The 19,623-nt window shown below is 24.5% G+C and overlaps 1 protein-coding gene across 1 annotated transcript; it reads right to left on the bottom strand.

The window, feature by feature from the left end:
- Positions 1-1,283: 1,283 nt before the first annotated feature.
- LOC145835642 (discoidin domain-containing receptor 2-like) lies at positions 1,284-18,658 on the bottom strand. The gene is made up of 19 exons (XM_082943320.1): positions 18,503-18,658; positions 17,767-17,848; positions 14,967-15,086; positions 13,546-13,651; positions 13,050-13,173; positions 11,501-11,643; positions 10,508-10,665; positions 9,413-9,630; positions 8,876-9,144; positions 7,874-8,002; positions 7,417-7,516; positions 6,792-7,036; positions 6,352-6,451; positions 5,304-5,457; positions 4,728-4,808; positions 3,991-4,191; positions 2,862-3,096; positions 2,633-2,782; positions 1,284-2,483 (listed from the first exon to the last, which is right to left on the bottom strand). Exons 1-19 carry the CDS (start codon positions 18,606-18,608, stop codon positions 2,274-2,276), a joined length of 2,931 nt encoding a protein of 976 aa, XP_082799446.1. The 5' UTR covers positions 18,609-18,658; the 3' UTR covers positions 1,284-2,273.
- Between the last annotated feature and the right edge of the window lie 965 nt (positions 18,659-19,623).

Below are 19,623 nucleotides of genomic sequence, written 5' to 3'. Positions count from 1 at the left end.
TTGTGTAAAAACTTTTCTTTATTGATCTCTTTAGGGAAAACATCGGCGAAGGTCTACAAAGCTTAAGTCTGGACTTTCGTATGCCGTGAGACAGGTTCAAGTTAACGAAAGGTTTGGTCATAGCAATTCAGTCATCAGACCACATGCCTTCGGTAGACTGAGACCAGTTTCGTCCTTATTAAGACTCGGTTGTGACTGGCTGATGAGTCCTAATAAGGACAAAACCGGTTTCAGTCTACTTAGGGCTTGTGGTCTGATGATCGAATTGGCATGATGAAACCTTATGAAAATCTTTTTAGTTTACTTACTTTTATTAATGTAAATTGTTTAAAAAGCCTTAATCTAAAAGTCAACTTTAAATTAAAGAAGCTATGATTGTTCTAACTAAGATTTTTCCAACAAAGAAAGATCGCCTTTAGGGGTGATATCTAATAAATGGGGGCGATTTTTTAAATTTCGTCCAAGGGAATGTTTATGAAAAAAAGTTTGGAGTCTTACTGCAGAAAAATGTAAGTTGGCTGCAAAAAGTTATCAAGTATTCTTATTTTTTCGTCATGTAATTCCATTAAAAATAAAATGAATTCTTTTCATAACAAGTATCTTTACAAATTAAAAAGCTCAAGTAAGTAATTAGTAAAATTTCTAATATCTAGATTTTAAGAAACGTCAATGAAGCAGAAAAAGTTACGTTGGAGATAAATTGTTTGTAAAAATTGCTTCAAAATTACGATATTTAAATTAAACATTTTCAAAATATAAGTTAATCTCTTGTGAAAAATCTTAAAATAACAACTTTGTTGAAGTTTAAAAAACGTTTAGAAAATATACCAATAAACTTATTGAAAGAAGTGAAATATAGCTTTTCTAAGATAAAAAAATACCTTTTCAAGCTTGGAGATACACAGCAATTATATTTTCACAGAGAGAAATCTATATAAAAAAACTTTTAAAGAAAAAAACAATATTAACGCACGAATAATTGATACTTGAACGAAAAATATGAACTTTATAATGTTGCTTATTTTAAACTTGCTGCCCTGCGTTTAATTATTTTAAATTACAAAAAATGTTTGATACATTACTGAGCTCTAAAAAAACAATTTGAAAAAATGTCATAATTTTCACTTTTTATAACAGATATAAATTTAAGATTAAACTCTCGCTTTGGTAATTGTATTTTATTATTAATAAAAAAAAGTAAATTTTTGTTTGTCATTCGTTTGAAAAACTTTATAACAAAACAAAAAGGCAGTTGTTTAGAAAAGTTATATAAACCTACAGAGTTTGTTAAGTAAAACATTTGGTGCACCAGCATAAAGCTTTTAACATTGATTTTTTTGAAAAAATTAAGAAATTTAAGTTTTAATTAAGGTTAGAAATTAAATAGACAACTATAAATCATAAAAAGAGAAAGTATGTACCTATTTGTACATTTTTTTTTGCTATATAAATGAGAAAGTCTCTTTATTTATTTCTTTGTTTTTAATTAGCACACATTTTTGTTCCGCATTCTTTTTACAGAAAAACTTTTCTCAAGATTAATATGTAAACTAAAGCAACAATTTTAGAGAACCATTTCACTCAAAACTATCTTTTGCTAATTTGAATAATATATTTATATTTTAAGTTAAAAAAAACTAAAGTATTTTAGTGTAGAAGTCGAATTTAAGTTAATATTTATTTAATAAAGCAAATTTTTTAAACACTAGTGTATATCATATAGTAGAATTTGAGCAAAAACATGAAAAAAACTGTATGATTATTAAAAAGTAAAAAATAAAACTCACAAATTCATTTTATTCAGTTTACTAAATTTTTATAAGTTGTATTTAAAAAAAAGTTTTAAACACTTTTAAAATTTTGAAATTATTTAACAATAAAAATTAAGAACCTTTTATTTAAGTACAAAATTGAACAACAAACAAAAAAAAAATTAGCTCTGAATACAGTTACAGTATTAAAAAAAGGACTGTTTAAAAATCAAATATAGTATCCGTACATTTTTAATGTTCAACTTTTTCATAAACTCATAAAACAATTAAAACTTTTTACATTTTAAACTGATTAAAAACAAAAAAACAAACTTTTTTTAATTAAATTAATTTAGATACTTGTTTTGAAAGTTTATTTCTTCTTCAGTCAATTTTGTCTCTTGGGTTAAGCTAGAGTAGCTACAAAAATAACATTTATAAAACAAAAGTAAATTTTCAATTAATAAAATATGGCTCATTCAACTTTTAATCATCAAGTCTCTTCATCTAACAACTTGAACTTCACGTTTTCTGTTTAGTTGCGTTTCTTGGCAGCGGTATGGGAGGATGCTCGGGTTTAGTGACGTCACAGTCCCAACTTTTCTGCTTCCAAGCTATCATCTGGAACAGAATGTCCCTGAAAGTCGGTCTCCTTTCCTCTTCTCTGTGCCAGCACTTCAGCATGAGCTTGTAAATGTTAAGTGGACACCTACGTGGTCGAGACAGCTGAGCCTTTAGAGAATAATTGTTATTAGTTTTAATATTTACACTTTGTTTAGACTGACTACAAGGAAGTTCAAGAACACTTCTCACAAAAAATAAGAATTTTTTTTAAATAAGTTTAATTATTCAGTTTATTCAATTTTTTTTAAATAACTTACAGGTTTTTCTATCTTGATGTATATTTTCTTCAGGTTTTCAATAACTTCTTGATTGTTTAGTTTGTTAAAGGGCTTGAGCTTACATAAGGAAAATATTTCCCACATAGTTACTGCATACGACCAAACATCTGAAGCTGAACTAAACTTCCCCTTTATAAAACATTTACACACTTTTAGATAAAATATTTAATTTTTTTTTTACTTCTTAAGTACATTTACTTTAACTAACTGTCATAACGCTTTCCCAGGCCATCCATCTGATTGGTAAGGTTTCGTAACCTTTTATCCGGTAGTAGTCGCTGGAATACATGTTTCTGCTCATTCCGAAGTCACCCAAGCGTATCTGCTCATTCCGATCAATCAAAATGTTTCTTGCTGCTAAGTCTCTGTGCACAAAGTTCACCGACGCGAGGTACTCACAAGCCCTGGTTATTTGCATGATGATTTCCAAGAGACGCGTGTTGCTGAAGAAAATGTCAAAGATATTATTTGTTCCTTTCCAAAAGACTAGTAAGATAAAAAAAAAAACTCTAACAAAGATCAACATTACAATAAACCTTTTTAGATTCTTAAAAGATAAAAAACATAATTTTCAGCATATGGGCACGAGCTATTGCTCTAAATAAGATAAATAACACCTGTCATAATATTTCAAAAACACAAAAATCCTTATTTTTTATGAATTGTCAAAATAATTCTACCTCTACTTCCAAATATTTGACAGAAATAAAGTTAACTTAACTTTTATTCTTCTGAAATCCTAATTTAAAACTTTTTTATTTTTTAACATAATCTATTAAACAAATATAAAAAATATTAATTTTGAGGTAGTTTAAACAGCTTCGCACCCCATCATGTTATTTCCCTGGTAATTAGTAAGGTATACGAGATGTATATATATAAAATTATACAAATTTCAATAAAAGCATATCAAAGTACTTTTATTTAGGTAATAAGAACAACGAATTTTTGTTATTCATGTTAATTTTAATGTTTACAAACGACACAATTTATTTAAAAGCTTTTAATATGTTTAAACATATTTATACTTGAAGTCTAAAAACCGAAATAGCTGTTTAAGCTACATAAATTAATAAATTCATTTAATCATTTTTACGGTGCCGGAAATTACTTTGTTGAAAATAATTAAAACTGTTTTTAACACGTAAACTGTATAAACATATTTTAAACAGTAACTATTCAAATATATAAATTTAAATATAAAGAAACATTATAAGCTACATCAAGCACTTTTTCATTCTCAGCAAAGACTGTACAAAAACAAAAGTTAACAACCTTAAATGTTAAAAAATCTTTCACCAGGTATAATGGGGAGATAATAGTTGTTAAAAAAATACCTAATAAAGTTTCCTTGGGTTGCGTCTCGCGCGTTCGGTGCTTCAATTTCAAAATCCTGCAGGTAAACACTCAGATCTCCCTTATCCATGTACTCTGTTATGATGGCAAACGGCTCACTTGTGGTCACAACAGCCAGCAACCGCACGATGTTCGGATGCGATAACCTTGACATTATCCTAATCTCCTTTAGGAAGTTGTTCCTTTTTTTTAATTAGTAAGTTTTCAAGTGTAAATTTATAAAGTTTGAATTTCAGGTTTGATAAAAGTGTCAAACAAAAATGTTTTAATTAGTAGTAATTAGTTGGTAGAAAAGCCTAAATATGTAAAAGTTGTATCATAAAAAGACAGCTTGGTCAGTAGTTTAAACCAAAAACTAGTAAACGTAAGCTCATTTGCTATTTATAAACTTCATTTGTCTTTGTTTACTAGTTTTTAATCTTATCACGAGTATTTCAGAAAGTTCATAAGTGTTCGTGGTTATTGTTTAGATAAAAATTTAAAATAAATCAGGAAAAAATCTACTAATTTTGTTTTTACTATTTAGATTAGAGATAAATTTTTATCTATTTTTATTTTTTTCAAACTAGTTAAATTAACTAATTGATGAAAATAAGCATAGTTTAAGTTTAGAAAATAAATATTTGCAATAAATCTTATAAAGTAGTCACTTTATTTTTTTAGATTATTAGTCAATTAAGTACTAAATAAAAAGCTGTTTTGTATTAATATAACTTACTTTTCATCTTTTGTGGTATGTTCAAGTTCAGTTTTGAAAGCAACAAACAAATTTCCCTCTTCGTCGCAGTCTTCTATGTTACTGTAAAAAATTTACTGTTGTTAAAATATTTTTTTTCATTTTTTTTTTTAATTTTTAGCTCATTATAATTTTGATTAAGTTTGGGTATGCAACTCGATGACCGAGAGGTCTTTTTGCTATCCAGGTCATTGAACCAAAAAGTTTTTGAGCAAAAATGTTTTATTTTTTTTTCGCTTTTGTTCAATAAACTATATATATGTTGTTTCAACTGCTTAAATTTCATATTTAACAAAAGAGTATTACTATTGTTATTTATTTGCCTTTTTGAATAACTTTGTACTAATTTTTTTAGTATTTCAAATACAAAAAAAAGATAAAACGAACACAGCTAATTAAATATAGTCTCTAAATAACATACTGGATAAATAAATACATACCGTAATTAAAAAATTTGTGCAAAAATTATGAATATTACTAGTCACAAACTCTGACAGAGTAGTTCACACCAAAGTTCAAAACAAATAAACTAAAAAAGTGTTAAAACAACTAAAAAACCTCAAGTCGCCAAGTTTTCTAAGACTTTTATGAGCCTTGCACAACTGTACACTTCCAAACTGTCCCTTGCCTAAATCGTCCACTAATGTCAGCTTGCTTCGCGGAAATTCCATTCTCCTCAGCCGATCGTCCGGCCATTGTACTCCCGACGAAGCTTTAGTTTAAGAATTTAATTTTATTTTAACTAGTTCAAAAGCTGAGGTTTCTACAAAGCATTTAAAAAACTACGTTTGATTATATACCAATCGAAAACATAACTTGTTTTAAACTTACTTTAAACTATTGAAAAAATCGCTTTTAAGATTAGAAAGATTATTGTATGTATAAAAAATTCATTTTGATTGAAAAATAAACTATAGAAATGTTGCTTTTGAAAGCTATTTTTAGAAAAAGTACAAGTTAACACAGATTTATTTTCAAAGCGTAAAATACTATATGTAACTTAAAAAAAAATATTTTACTTCATTATTTAATAAGTTTCTCCAGCAAAAACAATAATTTGAAATTACTCTTAGTTTGAGTAGTTTAACCCAACAAAAGTTATTTATTCTTATTGAAGTACTTTTAACTTTATATAATTTCAACAAACTTATTCGCTTGTTTATTTAATAGTTATAATCTTTTATGTAAAATTCAAATTGTTGTAAACTTGTATTATTTAATTTTTTAACAATAGAGTAATCTCCTTTTTTCATAAACAATAGATAAAATTTTAAAGTTTAAGTAAAGTCTTAATTAGAAAGTCACTAGTAGTAACAACAGTAATAAATAGAATACAATGGTAAATAGTAATAAAGTTTGAAAAACATCAAAGTTAAATTTAAAAAAAATGTTATCTACTAAATACATTTTTATGGTAAAAGAAAGAAAAAACAGATAATTATAAATTTTTTTACTTCTCGCAATACTTAAAACAAAAAGTTTAAAAAAAAAAGTTTAGTAATAAATACTAGTTTTTAAACAACTTATGTACTTGAAGATAGAATAAAACGAAAAAAAAAAAAACAAATATAGTAAAGTTTTAGATAATAGTTTACGTTAAACTAACTGTCTTTAAGTAAATCTTCGCAACTCGATGATGCAAGAAGTTGAAGTAATTTCGGGTCCTTGTCTTGGTCCCATGGTACTGCATATTGTGATGCCATGTTCTAATAGAGTTTTTTAAATTTATGTTTCTAATATATTAAATAAAAATTTTACTAATTCAAATATATTCTACAATCTGCAACACATTAAATTTTATCAGTAGCTTTTTATTTCAAATTATTCATTCTTCATATTTGCTAAAGTACTAAAATCTAAAATCTTTACAGTAAATTTAAACATCATACTTAAAAAAAAGTTTTGTAAAATATATATTAACAATATTTTAGTGGTTTTAACTATTACAAAGTTTTTAGCTAAGTTCTTATCTTCAATTTTAAATTACATTTACACTTTACGGCAAACTATTACAATTTTACATCAAAGTATTTACAACCAAAATACCTCATTATCTAAAAATCCATTGACATCGTCTTCTATATTAACTTGAGCGTATGGAGTCAGTTCGTTACCAATCAAATTGTTCAAGCTGTTTGAAAGCTTATCATACTTGCGTTTCACTGACTCTTTTTTAAAACTAAGTTTTTCACTACTTTCTAATTCACTTTTTTCAGTTTCGTCAGTTTGCTTTAAACTTTTCATCGTTTGGCTGTTTGGATTTAGGTATGATCCTTTTGGTGGTAATGTTTCTGTTAAAAATAGTTTTTTTTAGCTTTGTAATCTAAGTTTTTTAGTAATTTTTACATTTGTGGACGTTTTTTTAAATAAAGCATATATAGAAAAAACATAAACTTCTAAGTAAATTATTATTGCAAAAATTTATTCTTTATTAATAAAAAAAAAAAACCTATTGTCAATTATATATTTTTGTTTTTATATGTAAATAGTCAATACTTACTGGCGTAAAAATATTTTTAAACGAAAAGTTTTAAATATTTATTTAAATTTTTTTTTTATACTCTGACTTTATTAAATCAATTTAACTGAACAGAAATACCGCTAAAGAAACATACCAGCTCAAAAACAGTTTTATTCAAACAAGCACTACATGTTACATTAAAGTAAAAACCTTTTATTCCCGGTTCAGTATTGGAAGTACTGTGTTGAGAGATTTCGTCATCATCTACAGTACTCGTAGGAAGTAAGTACACATTCTGCTGGTTGCTTACCTTATATATATTTAAGTTAGAAAAAAAGAAGTACAACAAAAATTTCTAGAGTATTTTAATAAAACTTTTATAATTAAATAGTCTTAAAACAAGAGAAAATATAATGTAACATTTTAATGAAAAAAAAAAAAACTATACTGTTACTACTTAATTAAGCAAAAAACTTTCCTACAATCATGATAACTACCATAGATTTTTGTAAATTATAAAGCAAACTCTATGTTCTATTGAGAAAAAAAAAAGTTAAACAACTTGAGTTTCAATATTTAGTTTAGTAGAATTAGCTAATATAAAAGTGTTGCTATCTTTAAAAATTTAGTTATAATTTTGTTTTAGTTTAACATTTATCAACTTTACTTCATGGTATATTGAGTTTTCTTCATCGTAAGAAGTGTTAGTTATGTTTCTTTCTGCATCATCAGATGTTACAAGTTTTGTTATATCTTCAAACCTTGAGTCTACTTGCGAGTATTCATTTTGTTGAACCTGATATAAGTCAAAAAAAAACAAGTTTTAGTTTTCAAAGTTAAATCAAAATATTTAAATAGTATATAGCTTTGCTAGCATAAAAAAACTTAAGCTGATTTTGTTTTGAGTTGATATTTTTTTAGTTTTTTAATATTTACAATTAAAAAAAAGCTTTCATAGATAAATATTTCTTTTAACAAGTTTTAGCTTGTTAAGTTAATTGGAATACTTTACGTGCAGTACTTCAATAAAAAAATTTAAAGGCTAAAAATTTAAACCAAGCATTCTATGTCGTTGAAAACCTACTATAAGTTTCTAAAAACTATAGTAATTTTAAATAAATTTTTTTAGCAAACTATTTCTCTGCAGTTAAGGTTTTGTTAGGTAATAAGTGTTTACATAAACAGCAGTTTTTTTTTCTTCAACATAACTTGGTTATTAGTATATTGGTGTAATCTTTTGCAAAAATTATCAAACTGTATAAACGAAAAGCCTAAAATTTTAGGCAAAGGTGATATTTTCCATGTTATACTTTAGTTTTGAAAATTTTGCAGAAAACCATTTTTTTTCTTATATAGACTTTATTAAAAAGATTTTAAGTGTTGTTTACCAATAATTTACAAAAAGTTTTTCTTATTTTAAACATGACTAAGTCACTTCAATTGATAATTTTTTAAGGTTACTTGTTTAATAACATACTTAAGCTTATTTTTTATTAGCAAAAGTATTTAAAAGTTTTAATGTTTTACATTAAATTTTCTTTATAATTCAAACAATATAATCAACTTTAGTTTTATACTATAAGAAACTATGTTAATATAGCAAAAAAAGCATAACTGCAAATAAAATTTCAATAAACTAATACTGAATTTAACCAAAAAAGGAACTTACATTTTTGATATCCTTTCTTTTCTTTCTTTTGATAATAAATGCAACTAAAATCATGAAAAAGACAGCGAAAAGAACAATAACCAAAACAGTTATTAAAGCTGAAGAACTTTTCTTACTTTCTTCTTTATCTATTTCGGTGTTAGATTTATTGTTTGTTTTGTTTAATGAAGTTTCATAACCGGTTGTTACAAAAATATGGTCAGTTTCTTTTGTGTACTTTGGATAAACCTTAGGTATAGACTTTGGTTCATCTATACTCTGTGAATCATCTGTTAAAATTTAAGAAACATTTAAAACAGCTTATGAAGTTTACATTGGTTTTTTATAAAGTGATATTTATAAAACTTAGATTGAGTAGTAAAGAATTAAGTTATTTCTGTAAAAATTCTTTTTTTTTTTTCAAAGTTTCAAATAGTTTATTTTTATCTTCAAGATGTATGTTGTTTTTATTTTACCTAATCTTAGTGCAATAAGTGACTTAGTAAAACGTTTCAAATTAAAATTCAGTTCAACTGTTTTTTGTGAAACAACACTTACAAAATCTAAACTCAATTTCGCTTAGTAAAAGCATCATTTGATCTGTCAAGGTGAAACTTAGCTTCAAAAATTTTCCTCTGCTAGGTCTCTTTAGTTTAATAGAGTAGTATCCGAAATCATTTAAGTCTTTTATCTGAAAAATTTCGTTGAAATCTGAATCGTTGTTCTTCCATTTTTTTCCACTAGTGTAAACTGAAACTTCGACGTTATTGAACAATCTGTAATAATTAGAAGCCTTTAAAATATTTTGATACCTTTAATTTAAGAAAATTAATGATAGAGAAATCAACTTATTTTTTGTTATTTATTTTGAAATATCGAAACTATAAGAAAAATATAAAGACAGAAAACCTAATCAATAATTTTTTTTAAATGAAAAAACCACATACAGATTATTTAATTAATAAAAACAAAAATGGCTAGTTTTAACTTTACCATATACTACGACTTTGACCAAGTGAATGTAGCTATATATACTGTAAAGCTTTGCATCTTCTAAAACTAGTGGTTTCAGATAAAACTAATAATAATTAGGTATCTTAAATCGTTGTTTTCTTTGAATTTAGTTTTGTCTCTACAAAGTTTAGAACTTAAAAAAAAAACTTGACATTGTAGAGAGTTTACTGTTTAATTTTCTTCAGGAGTATTTAGCCGACAATATTTTAACATTACACACCTATATAAACTTTAGCTTCATTCAAATAATATAAATGAAAGTAATAGTTTTATTAAATCCCCGTTTTGTGTTGATCAAAATAAAACAGTAAAAGTTTTCTAAAGTAAATTATCTTAAAATATTTTCGCTTTTATTTCTAAATACATTAAACTATCACGTAAGCTTTTTTATCTCACATTGCCTGCAAATAATAATTTAAAAATACTTTAAAACATGGATTAACTTTTTTAAAGATTTTGAAATATGTTAAAGTTTTATAAAACAGTGTAATTCAAAACTTATTTTATTAACAAAGTCTTTACAGACTTCGACAAAAAATTCAGTTTGAATTATAAATACTATACTGTGATTTTTCAGTAAAAACTTTATCCAGTATACACATATAGCTTCAACTTAAAAGGTAGGTTTGAAAAACTAACTCATAGTTTTTGAATTTGGCGTAAAATATTCTAATGCTTGCAAACTGCATAGCATCGTAAAATCTGAACAAAATGTCTACTTTATTGTTGAAATCTCCTCTCCACCCAACATAATCATGCGCATATCTTATCTGGGAGTTCTTCGATTTTTGAAATCTCTACAAAATTTTAAATCAAAAGTAGAAGATAGTTTTGAATAAAGCTATCAAAGGAACTTTTCTAAAAATAGCTGTTTTAAACGCATACATAACATATTTAATATTAAAAACAGTTTAAGATAAAAACTTCTAATCCAATAGCATAACATGTTAGAACTTGTGCTTTTTTTCTTATTTAAGTATTAAAAAACGAAAAAATAATCATTTTAAATTCTTAAAATTAGTATTAGTTTGTGTAAAACTTTGAAAATAAAGATAAAAATAACTTTTATATATTTTTGTTTTTCAGTTTTACTGTCTTTATCTTTTATTTATCTAACCATTTCGTAATTTGAAAACTTACTCCCTTATTTTTTTAGGTGATAAAACAAGTTTATTACTCATAGTTCAAAACTTTAAACTTAGACATATTTTTATGTCAAGTCCAAATATTATACTTTTAATTTTACCAAATGTACTTATTACACAACTGTTTTTTCTAAAAACTTCAGTATAATTTCAAGATATTTTGTTAAATACTATGTATGAGTATATTATTATGATTAAAAGTTATACCAAGTTTTTTCATTAAAAACAAAACTTTGAACTTAATTAGTCTATGTTTTAAGATATGATTTTTAGTTTGAAAAAATGTAAGCATGTGCCTACCATTTTTAATCTAAATAGTTTGTTATATTTTGAAGGGTGTTGTCTAGATATTGATATAAAGAACGTAGTTTGTTCGAAAAAGTTTAAATTTAAAGCAGTGTTTATGTCTTTTATCAGCAAGTTGTTCCATTAAATTAAAGTAAAAAACAAACTTATAAAAACGAAAATATACTAATTTTAAACAAACAGCATCTAGAGGCCATCCACCAATAACTTTGTCTGTGAGCTGGCCTAAACCATTCGTTAGTTTAGTTTTTGAACTAATTCCATCGTAAATCGCGTCATAAAGACTTGAATCAGGTTTTGGAATTTCGTAGCTGTACAATTTTTCTACAAAATAAAACTTTTATTTGAAGAGAAAATAAAAAAAATGTAAATCAACTTAATAGTTTCTACCTTTTGACAAAAAACACATTATTTGATTTTTTTCTGCTATACTTGCTTTGTTTAAGAATAAAAACTCTATGAAGTACAGTGCTCAATCTAGTATTGAAGAGCTTGGTTAATATAATTTTATCTAACAATTAGCACTGTTTCGCCTGAAAAAGGCTGATTAAAAGTTATAAGTGACAATAACCATTATTGAAGCACAAATAGCAAGAACAAAATTATAATCAACAAGTAATCAAAACTAAGGTAGTAATCAAACATTATATTTAATTAATAATTTTTATTACTACAACAACAAATTAATATTAATTTAATCAGGACAAAAACTAGTTTAGTAGATGAAACAAGGGTTTTAAACTTACGAATACTTATTAAAAAAACTAATAAAACTGAAGTAAAATAACAATAACAAAAGCGCAATAATACGTAAATAGGTGATATATTTTAAAATATGAAAGGTTAAAGTTAAACACACACTTATAAAAGTTGTTTAAAAAAGTTTGTAAAAGTTTGTAGATTAGAATATTACAAAACAATAACAAAATCTATTACTAAATTAACTGTATTTTCTTCGTCTAGCAAGTTAATAAACTACTAATGCAAGAATTTTTTTTTTCGAGTATAAGAAGTGTTATAAGAAATTGTAAAAACTTCTTTAAACTATATTAAATGAAATTTTAAGTACTGTTTTATAAATCAAATGAGTTTTATATATATACAACTGCTTTTATTTTTTTCATGTTATCAAACTGTAATGCTAAACCTAAAAAAAAATATCGTTTTTAACAACAAACACAAATTTGAACTCCCTTTATTTTTTGATGTAAATATCATTGAATATATGCAAAGCTCTAGGTTTCAAATAAATATGTTTATACGTTTACTTATAGTTTTATGATGAGTGAAAAATTTTAATCCAAGCAATTCAAAACTTGATCGAAGTAAAATATAAGTTAACAAAATAAACATTAAAAAGTATACTTAAACAACTCATTTTGATAAAACAGTTTTTAACAAAACAAACACAAGTGTTTTTGTATGAGTTGTGAAGTTTAATGATTTACTAAATTTTTATGTGTGTCGATTACAGAAATAAGTTGAATAAAAAAATTAGATAAAATGAAATAAGTAAACTTTATCATACTTGTAAACGTTATTTTGTGAAAGCTTTAAATAAAGAAAAAAACTTTGAACTAACTAGGTCTTTTTTAATTGTTATTTGAGCTCACTAAACTAGATTCTAACAAATAGCTAATAGTTAAAGCACTTATTTCATTTCTAATACATAAGTATCTTAAGAATATCTACCTTAGATAATTTTAGAAAAGTATAAAAGTTACTCTTACCTGTCCACTCGCATCCGTATATATTGAACTGCAGACAAACTTTTGACATCTTTAAAGGTCTGATTCGGATAGATACGATGCCCTGAAGCTCGGGATTTATCTGCTGTCTTCCGTACGAAAATTTCTAAATTGGGTTACAAAACATCATTTATGCAAAAATATTTTTTAAATTTAATCTTATTAAGAAAATATTTTGTTCTAGACTAAAACAAAGTATAAATAACAAAAAAAATTTCACGATGAAAAGTATGAAAACAACTTAAGTTACTTTGTTTATAAACAAAACTATAGTTCAAGTTCTAAACACACTACTGGTAAAACAATGCATTATTTGTAAACTTAAGTAACTTTATTTTTTGTTAAAAACACATGTATTTTACTAAGAAAAAACAAAATAAAATTAAATGTATCTACATAATTAATTTGGTTATTAAAAACTATTTTGAGTCAATCTTGTTAACTATTTTTTGATACTTTCATAAAATTCACAACTTACCGATATACTTCTTTGATTTTTCCATTTTCTCCAAACCATCAAGTTGACGTTATGTGAATTTGGATGCTGGTATTCTATTTCGTACGAAAATTTTCCATCTGATTCTCTATAAACGCAATTTATTTGAATTAATAGGATATTTGTTAAAAATCTTAGAAAAACTCTTACGTTTTAAACCTTTATTTATTATCTGTTAATTAAACTTACAACTTTATATATTATAGGATTTCTATCTCATTACTTTTTTTTAAATGTATTTTTGTTTTATATGTTATACGTCCTGGAAAAAACGTTTATAGGTATCCTAGTGGTGTGCGACTCGATAAGCGAAAGGTTTTTCGTGCACCAGGTCTTAGGAACATATATTTCGAGCACTTTTTTTTTGTTGTTGAATAAACAGTATAACTATATATATTGTTTACTGAACGTAAAATAAAACGTTCAAAATATTAAGTCTTAGGACCTGGTGCACGAAAAAACCTTTCGGTTATCAAATCGTACACCACGGATAACTTTTAACGTCTTGTCCAGGACAAAGTGTGTATAAATCATAAAAAAAGCTTATATCCACTAGTTTTAACTTTTTAATAAAAATATAATAAATATCGTGTAATTTAGAAACATTGTTTTTTAATTTGTCTGATTTTAAATTTAATTTGTTTTAACTGTTTAAAGTAATCAGTTTCAGTTTAAATATATAGTTTCTAGTTTAATTTTTTCTTTATTTGTTAAAAGTTTAAAAAAATATTTTAAAATCTTAACCTGTGACACCAACAAATGAATAAAAAAGTGTACAAAAGAAAAAGCTTAATCAATAAAAACGTTCAAAAAACAATTGAATAATTTAAATTCAGTTAAAATTACGTTTTAAAAGTAATTAAAAAAGTCAATATGGCAAAAAAAAAACTTAAAATTAATTATCAATTAAGGATAGTTTTGTACTTAGTTTTTTCTACTTATGTTTTGTTGTCTACTTAGATAGAAGCATGTTACTTAACAACTAAAACACAGAATAAATGTTTTAACTTTAAAAAATTTATTTGATTTCGGTCACGTAAACAAACATTAATAAAATCTTTTCTAGAAATATTTAAAAAAGAACTTCAATACATTTATTTTGCTTGTTTAAAAACTCGTGTACTATATAGTAATTTAAGATTTGCAACTTTAAAAAATACATACATTTTTACGTTTTTGAATTATTATTTCAAAAACTAAAATGAAATATTTGATTGTGTATTATCTTCTTAATTCTATACAAAGCATTTAGTTATATTGACTATAAAAAACTTAAAAACTAGTACTAGCTCTCTTAATATTAAAACAGGCTGCTTACTACTATATACTTTTTTGTTCTTAAACGATTAATAAAACGAGAAATAAGTTAAAAGAAAACTATATAAAAACAGGTAGTTGCTAACATTAATTCAACGTCGATTTCAGTGACTCTGTACATTTTATCCAATCTAACTTCTACATACTGGTCTCCATTATAATTGTAAGCGCACCATCCCTTTTCCTCGTTGTTCACTCGCGATAACCTAAAAAAATATTTAATAAAGTTGTTTATTTTTCAAACGTGCTTACTTCAACTTCAGAACTTCAACGTTGTAAAAATAGGTGACTAACTAGCTTAGAAACACTTGAACTTAATTTTAGTAAATATAGAGTAAAGGTAACCTAATAAAAATATATCTTTTTAAACTAAGTTTAAAAAATATACTGTACGTTGTAATATTTCAAAAACATTTTAAAAACTATGAAGGTAATTTTTTTTTCAGCGAATAACATATGTTTTTTTAGTTTAGAATTTAAAGTTCTACTCAATACAAACATAAATTATTTCAACGTGTCTTTTAACAAACTAAAATTGAAACAAAATGTCAGTGACAAAATAGGTCTAGACATAAATTTAGCAGTTAAAATAAGTTTTTTAAACCTATTGTTCAACTTTAAAATCATTCAACAAAAATAGTCTACCGTGCTTAAAATTCGCCTGTTGATTACATGAAAAACTAGTTTTAAGTTTATTTTTATCAATTTGTTACACTTCGTTTTATGTTAAATTACAAATTTAAAATCATTAGACCCACTTTTTCTCACACGTTTTGCTATACAACAATAAAAGTATAACGGAAAGCGGGAACTATATCTTGTGTGCTAATCCTAATAGTAGTTTGTTCAAGTGAAAAAAAAATTTAAAAGTAAATTGGAAATTTTCAACTATCTCAAATTTTTAAACTAAAAGCAATGTTGTGACCTGTATATATTTGAAATAATAAAGGTTTGTGTTAACATAAGAAAAAAGTTCAAGGAAACAATTATTTCACGCAAACTAAAATTTCACTATTTAAAAATCGGAGTAACTTTTCATGAAGTTCTATTTTAAAAGTTAGGTTAGAAGTAAAACATGTATACAAATTAAATGGGTATTAAAAAAAGTATTTAACTGAAATGAAAAATTCGACTATACAAAAGTTATGTTCAAAAATAAGCACAATTATTGTTTAATAACTTTCGCAACATTGAATATTTTTAAAAAGTTGTAAGATGATATTATTATTTTGTTGTTGTTTTGTTTGTTTGAGTTTATTTTAAATTTCGCTCGAATAAAGCTTTAAAATATCGTCTGATCTTCGTATCACCACTTTGTACTAAGGTTTAATTATATATGCTTAGTTTTGTTAATAAAGATGTTTTTAGCATCTTAACATTTTTGTAAAAAGTAGGTTTATTCTTGTATTTATAGTATTTTGAAGGAAGAGCAATATTATTTTACTAAAGTATATTTTTAAGTAAATCCAACTAAGTATACTTTACCAAAAATTATAAAAATAAAAGTGCTTTTGTTGAATAATATTTTGTCAAAGAGTAACCTTAAGTTATTCTTTTTGGTTTTCAAAAGTACCTTTTTCAAATGTACGTACAATTTATTCTAAAACAAAGCATTACTTAATAATAAGATGGATTTTTTGAGAACATAGCTAACCAGAGCATTTTATCTTAAAAGTTCTAATGTTTTATTTTATTTGAAAAATTAAAAAACTAACTTTTATTATAATCCTTTAAAGTTGATATTCATAAGCTTTAAATAAAATAGTTGTGCCGTTTATGAAAAAATATATAAAAACTAAGTTAATATTTATTACAAATAGAGTATAAAGTTCGACAAAAAGTTATCCAACAAGTATTTTTTTCAATATTTTATTTCTTTAAGATTGCAAAATATTTTTTTTAATAAACGGCAACGTAAAATAGATTTTAGTGTTGTCCTGGACAAGACATTAAAAGGTATCCGTGGTGTGTGACTCGATAGTCGTAAGGTTCTTCGTGCACCAGGTACTAGGACCAAATATTTTGAGCGTTTATTTTATCGTTCGATAAATTATAGTCTTAGTTTGAATTTCAATAGGTTTTTGATTTTTTATTACAAAACATAACATTTATTTTTTAACATAATAACTTAGTTATGATGATATAGTAATTTTTCTCATCAAGTAATTTACTATACAATGTTGTTAACTAGAATATTTACGAAAAGGAAAACGCATAAAAAGACCGAATGGCTATAGCTCTTTTACAGGGCTAAACAAGTATAAAATATATAAAGTTTTAATTTTTTGTATATTTCAATGCTTTGAGAAAACCTAATTTTTCAAAAACTATAAAAGACAACAATTCAAAGTAATAAAGATAACGCAATTAATTTAATTATCGATATTATTTAGATGTATATAAAAATAGATTAAAACCAAACAAAAGTTTGATCTTAACTTTTAAATATAAAGACTTTTTACTTTACAGTTTTTAAAGTAAAAACCACTTAATATTTACTGAATATATTCATAGTCACTTGGAACTACTAAAATAAGTTTTCTATGTAATTTTAAATCACTTTATGAGTTTTTATCACTAAAAGTAATAATAACATAATAATGAGCACAAAGTAACATAAAAAGGTACTACAAAAAAATTAAGTCAACAAAATTAAGTCTTGCAACATATATTTTTGTTACAATAAATTTGAGTAATATTTTTTAAAACTTAAGTTCAAGTTAAAGAAAACACAAAATTTTACAATTATAAGTATAAACTGTTGGACACCGTAATTGAAAAACAACTATACTTATACATCTACAAAACTATATAATTTAAAAGTTTTCAACTATGTAACTGCTATATTTAAAGATGTATGTAAGAAATAATAATTGTAGAACTGACTTCGATTTTTGTGCTTCATAAACAGAATTAGTTGCATTAAATTGAAAAGATATTTCATCTTTCAGAATTTCCAAAGTACAATCTGTAAAAATATTGCAAAAAATTCTAATATAACCTGGACAACTTTATTGATTACAAAACATTTTTTGTACAACTATTTTTTTAATATCTTTATTTTTAAACTATATGGGTATATGGATTTACATATATTATATTATGTCAAACTAATTTAAATTAATTTATGAAACTAAGTCTAGTAAATTAGTTTTACATTAGTAATCATTCTGTAGGTTGTTTAAACAAGCTTATTATTGTACAAACAAACTTAATTCAAGAGAAAATAACAAAGACCGAATTATGTGTTCATACAGAACATAAAAATTTTGTTTTAATTTCAACTGGAACAAATAGAATACTTTTTAATTTAAACGTTACGACTTAGCTTTTTTATTTGACTTTATTATATTTAGACTCTACTTACAATTAAAATTTCTAAATTAACAAACTAAAGTTTATAAGGCTTTGTATGATTTTTATTTCAAAATTCTTAAATTAAAGCTAAATTGATATGCACTAGAAAAGAAACTTTTTTTAACACTTTGGCTTATACTTCTTTTTTAATAACTATATAAAACTGTTTGTTTTTCATTTTAATATAAAAAAAACTTTTTAATTTTAATTACGACTTAAACAAACATTCAAAACTTAAAAAAATCATAAAGTAGAACTAACTAACCATTGAAATTTTGACTTGTTGTTTCATTTATAACGGTTATTAATAAAAAAATTACAAGAAAATAACAAAAGTTTATTCTGTTTTTCTTAGTGTACCAACACTTCATACTATGCAAAAATGAACTATTTTTCACAATAGAGCTTCATCTGATTAATTGCTACTTTTTTCTCTAAGCTGTCTATTCAAACTATTTTTGTGCTGGTTATTAAGAGAAAACGATACAAAAATATTTGCAGCGTTGGCTTTGCTCTTTTTAACAACTAGCGGATATGTAATATAACCGTTATTCAGCTTAGAAGCTCTCAACTTATATGTACATAACAGCTTTTGAATCTACACTTAGATTTTATAACTTGTAGCTATAAAAAATAGTTAGTAAGGTTTAATAGCTTAAATAAGCTGTCTTCCTCAAACATAGAAATAATAAATCAGTTGTATGGTTTAAATACATTATCAAGAAAGCTCACAATAATCACTATGATAGTAAAACAAAAACAGTTTTAGCCTAAACTTTTTTTGAAACCTTTTTTTATTCTTTTTATATTACTTTAGAATTTTTCAAAAAATGTTATAATTTAGGTAACGGAAATATGAAGAACTGCTTAAAGTCCAGTTAATTTTTCAATTTGAACTGTTTACCAACTATGTTTGTAAACAAAGCTTACTGATACAGTAAAGTTCTAGATGAGATTCCAAATTTTATATAAAAAGCTTTCTACAATAAAGTTCTGAAACATATTATGTAATTATTATTTTGATAACAACTCTAAAATTATTTCCTGTACATTTTAAATAAGTTCTACTAAATCATTAAACTACTACTGCAAAATAAAATTGTTAAATTTTATTTCAGTAAATTACTAGATCTTGTACTTCCGATAATTTTTTAGGTATCAGTTTTGTTAAACTAATAAAACTACTTCCATCAAGTACTCCAGAAAAATAAATTTAATTTATATTGAACATTAGTTTACAAAAACTTAAAGTTTTAGAGTTTTAACATTATCCTTAAGCTTTAATGTTAAATCTAGTTAAAATTTTATTAAACATTCTTATTATGTCGGTAAAAACTAGATAAAAGATACATAAAATTATACAAATGTTAAAATAATATCTAAAAA

The sequence above is a fragment of the Thalia democratica genome, chromosome 5 (genome assembly GCF_965202585.1).
Source record: "Thalia democratica chromosome 5, ktThaDemo2.hap1.1, whole genome shotgun sequence".
In the NCBI taxonomy this organism is placed as follows: Eukaryota; Metazoa; Chordata; class Thaliacea; order Salpida; family Salpidae; genus Thalia; species Thalia democratica.
The sequence above is the reverse complement of the archived record's forward strand: the minus strand, read 5'-3'. Positions and strand labels throughout refer to the sequence as shown.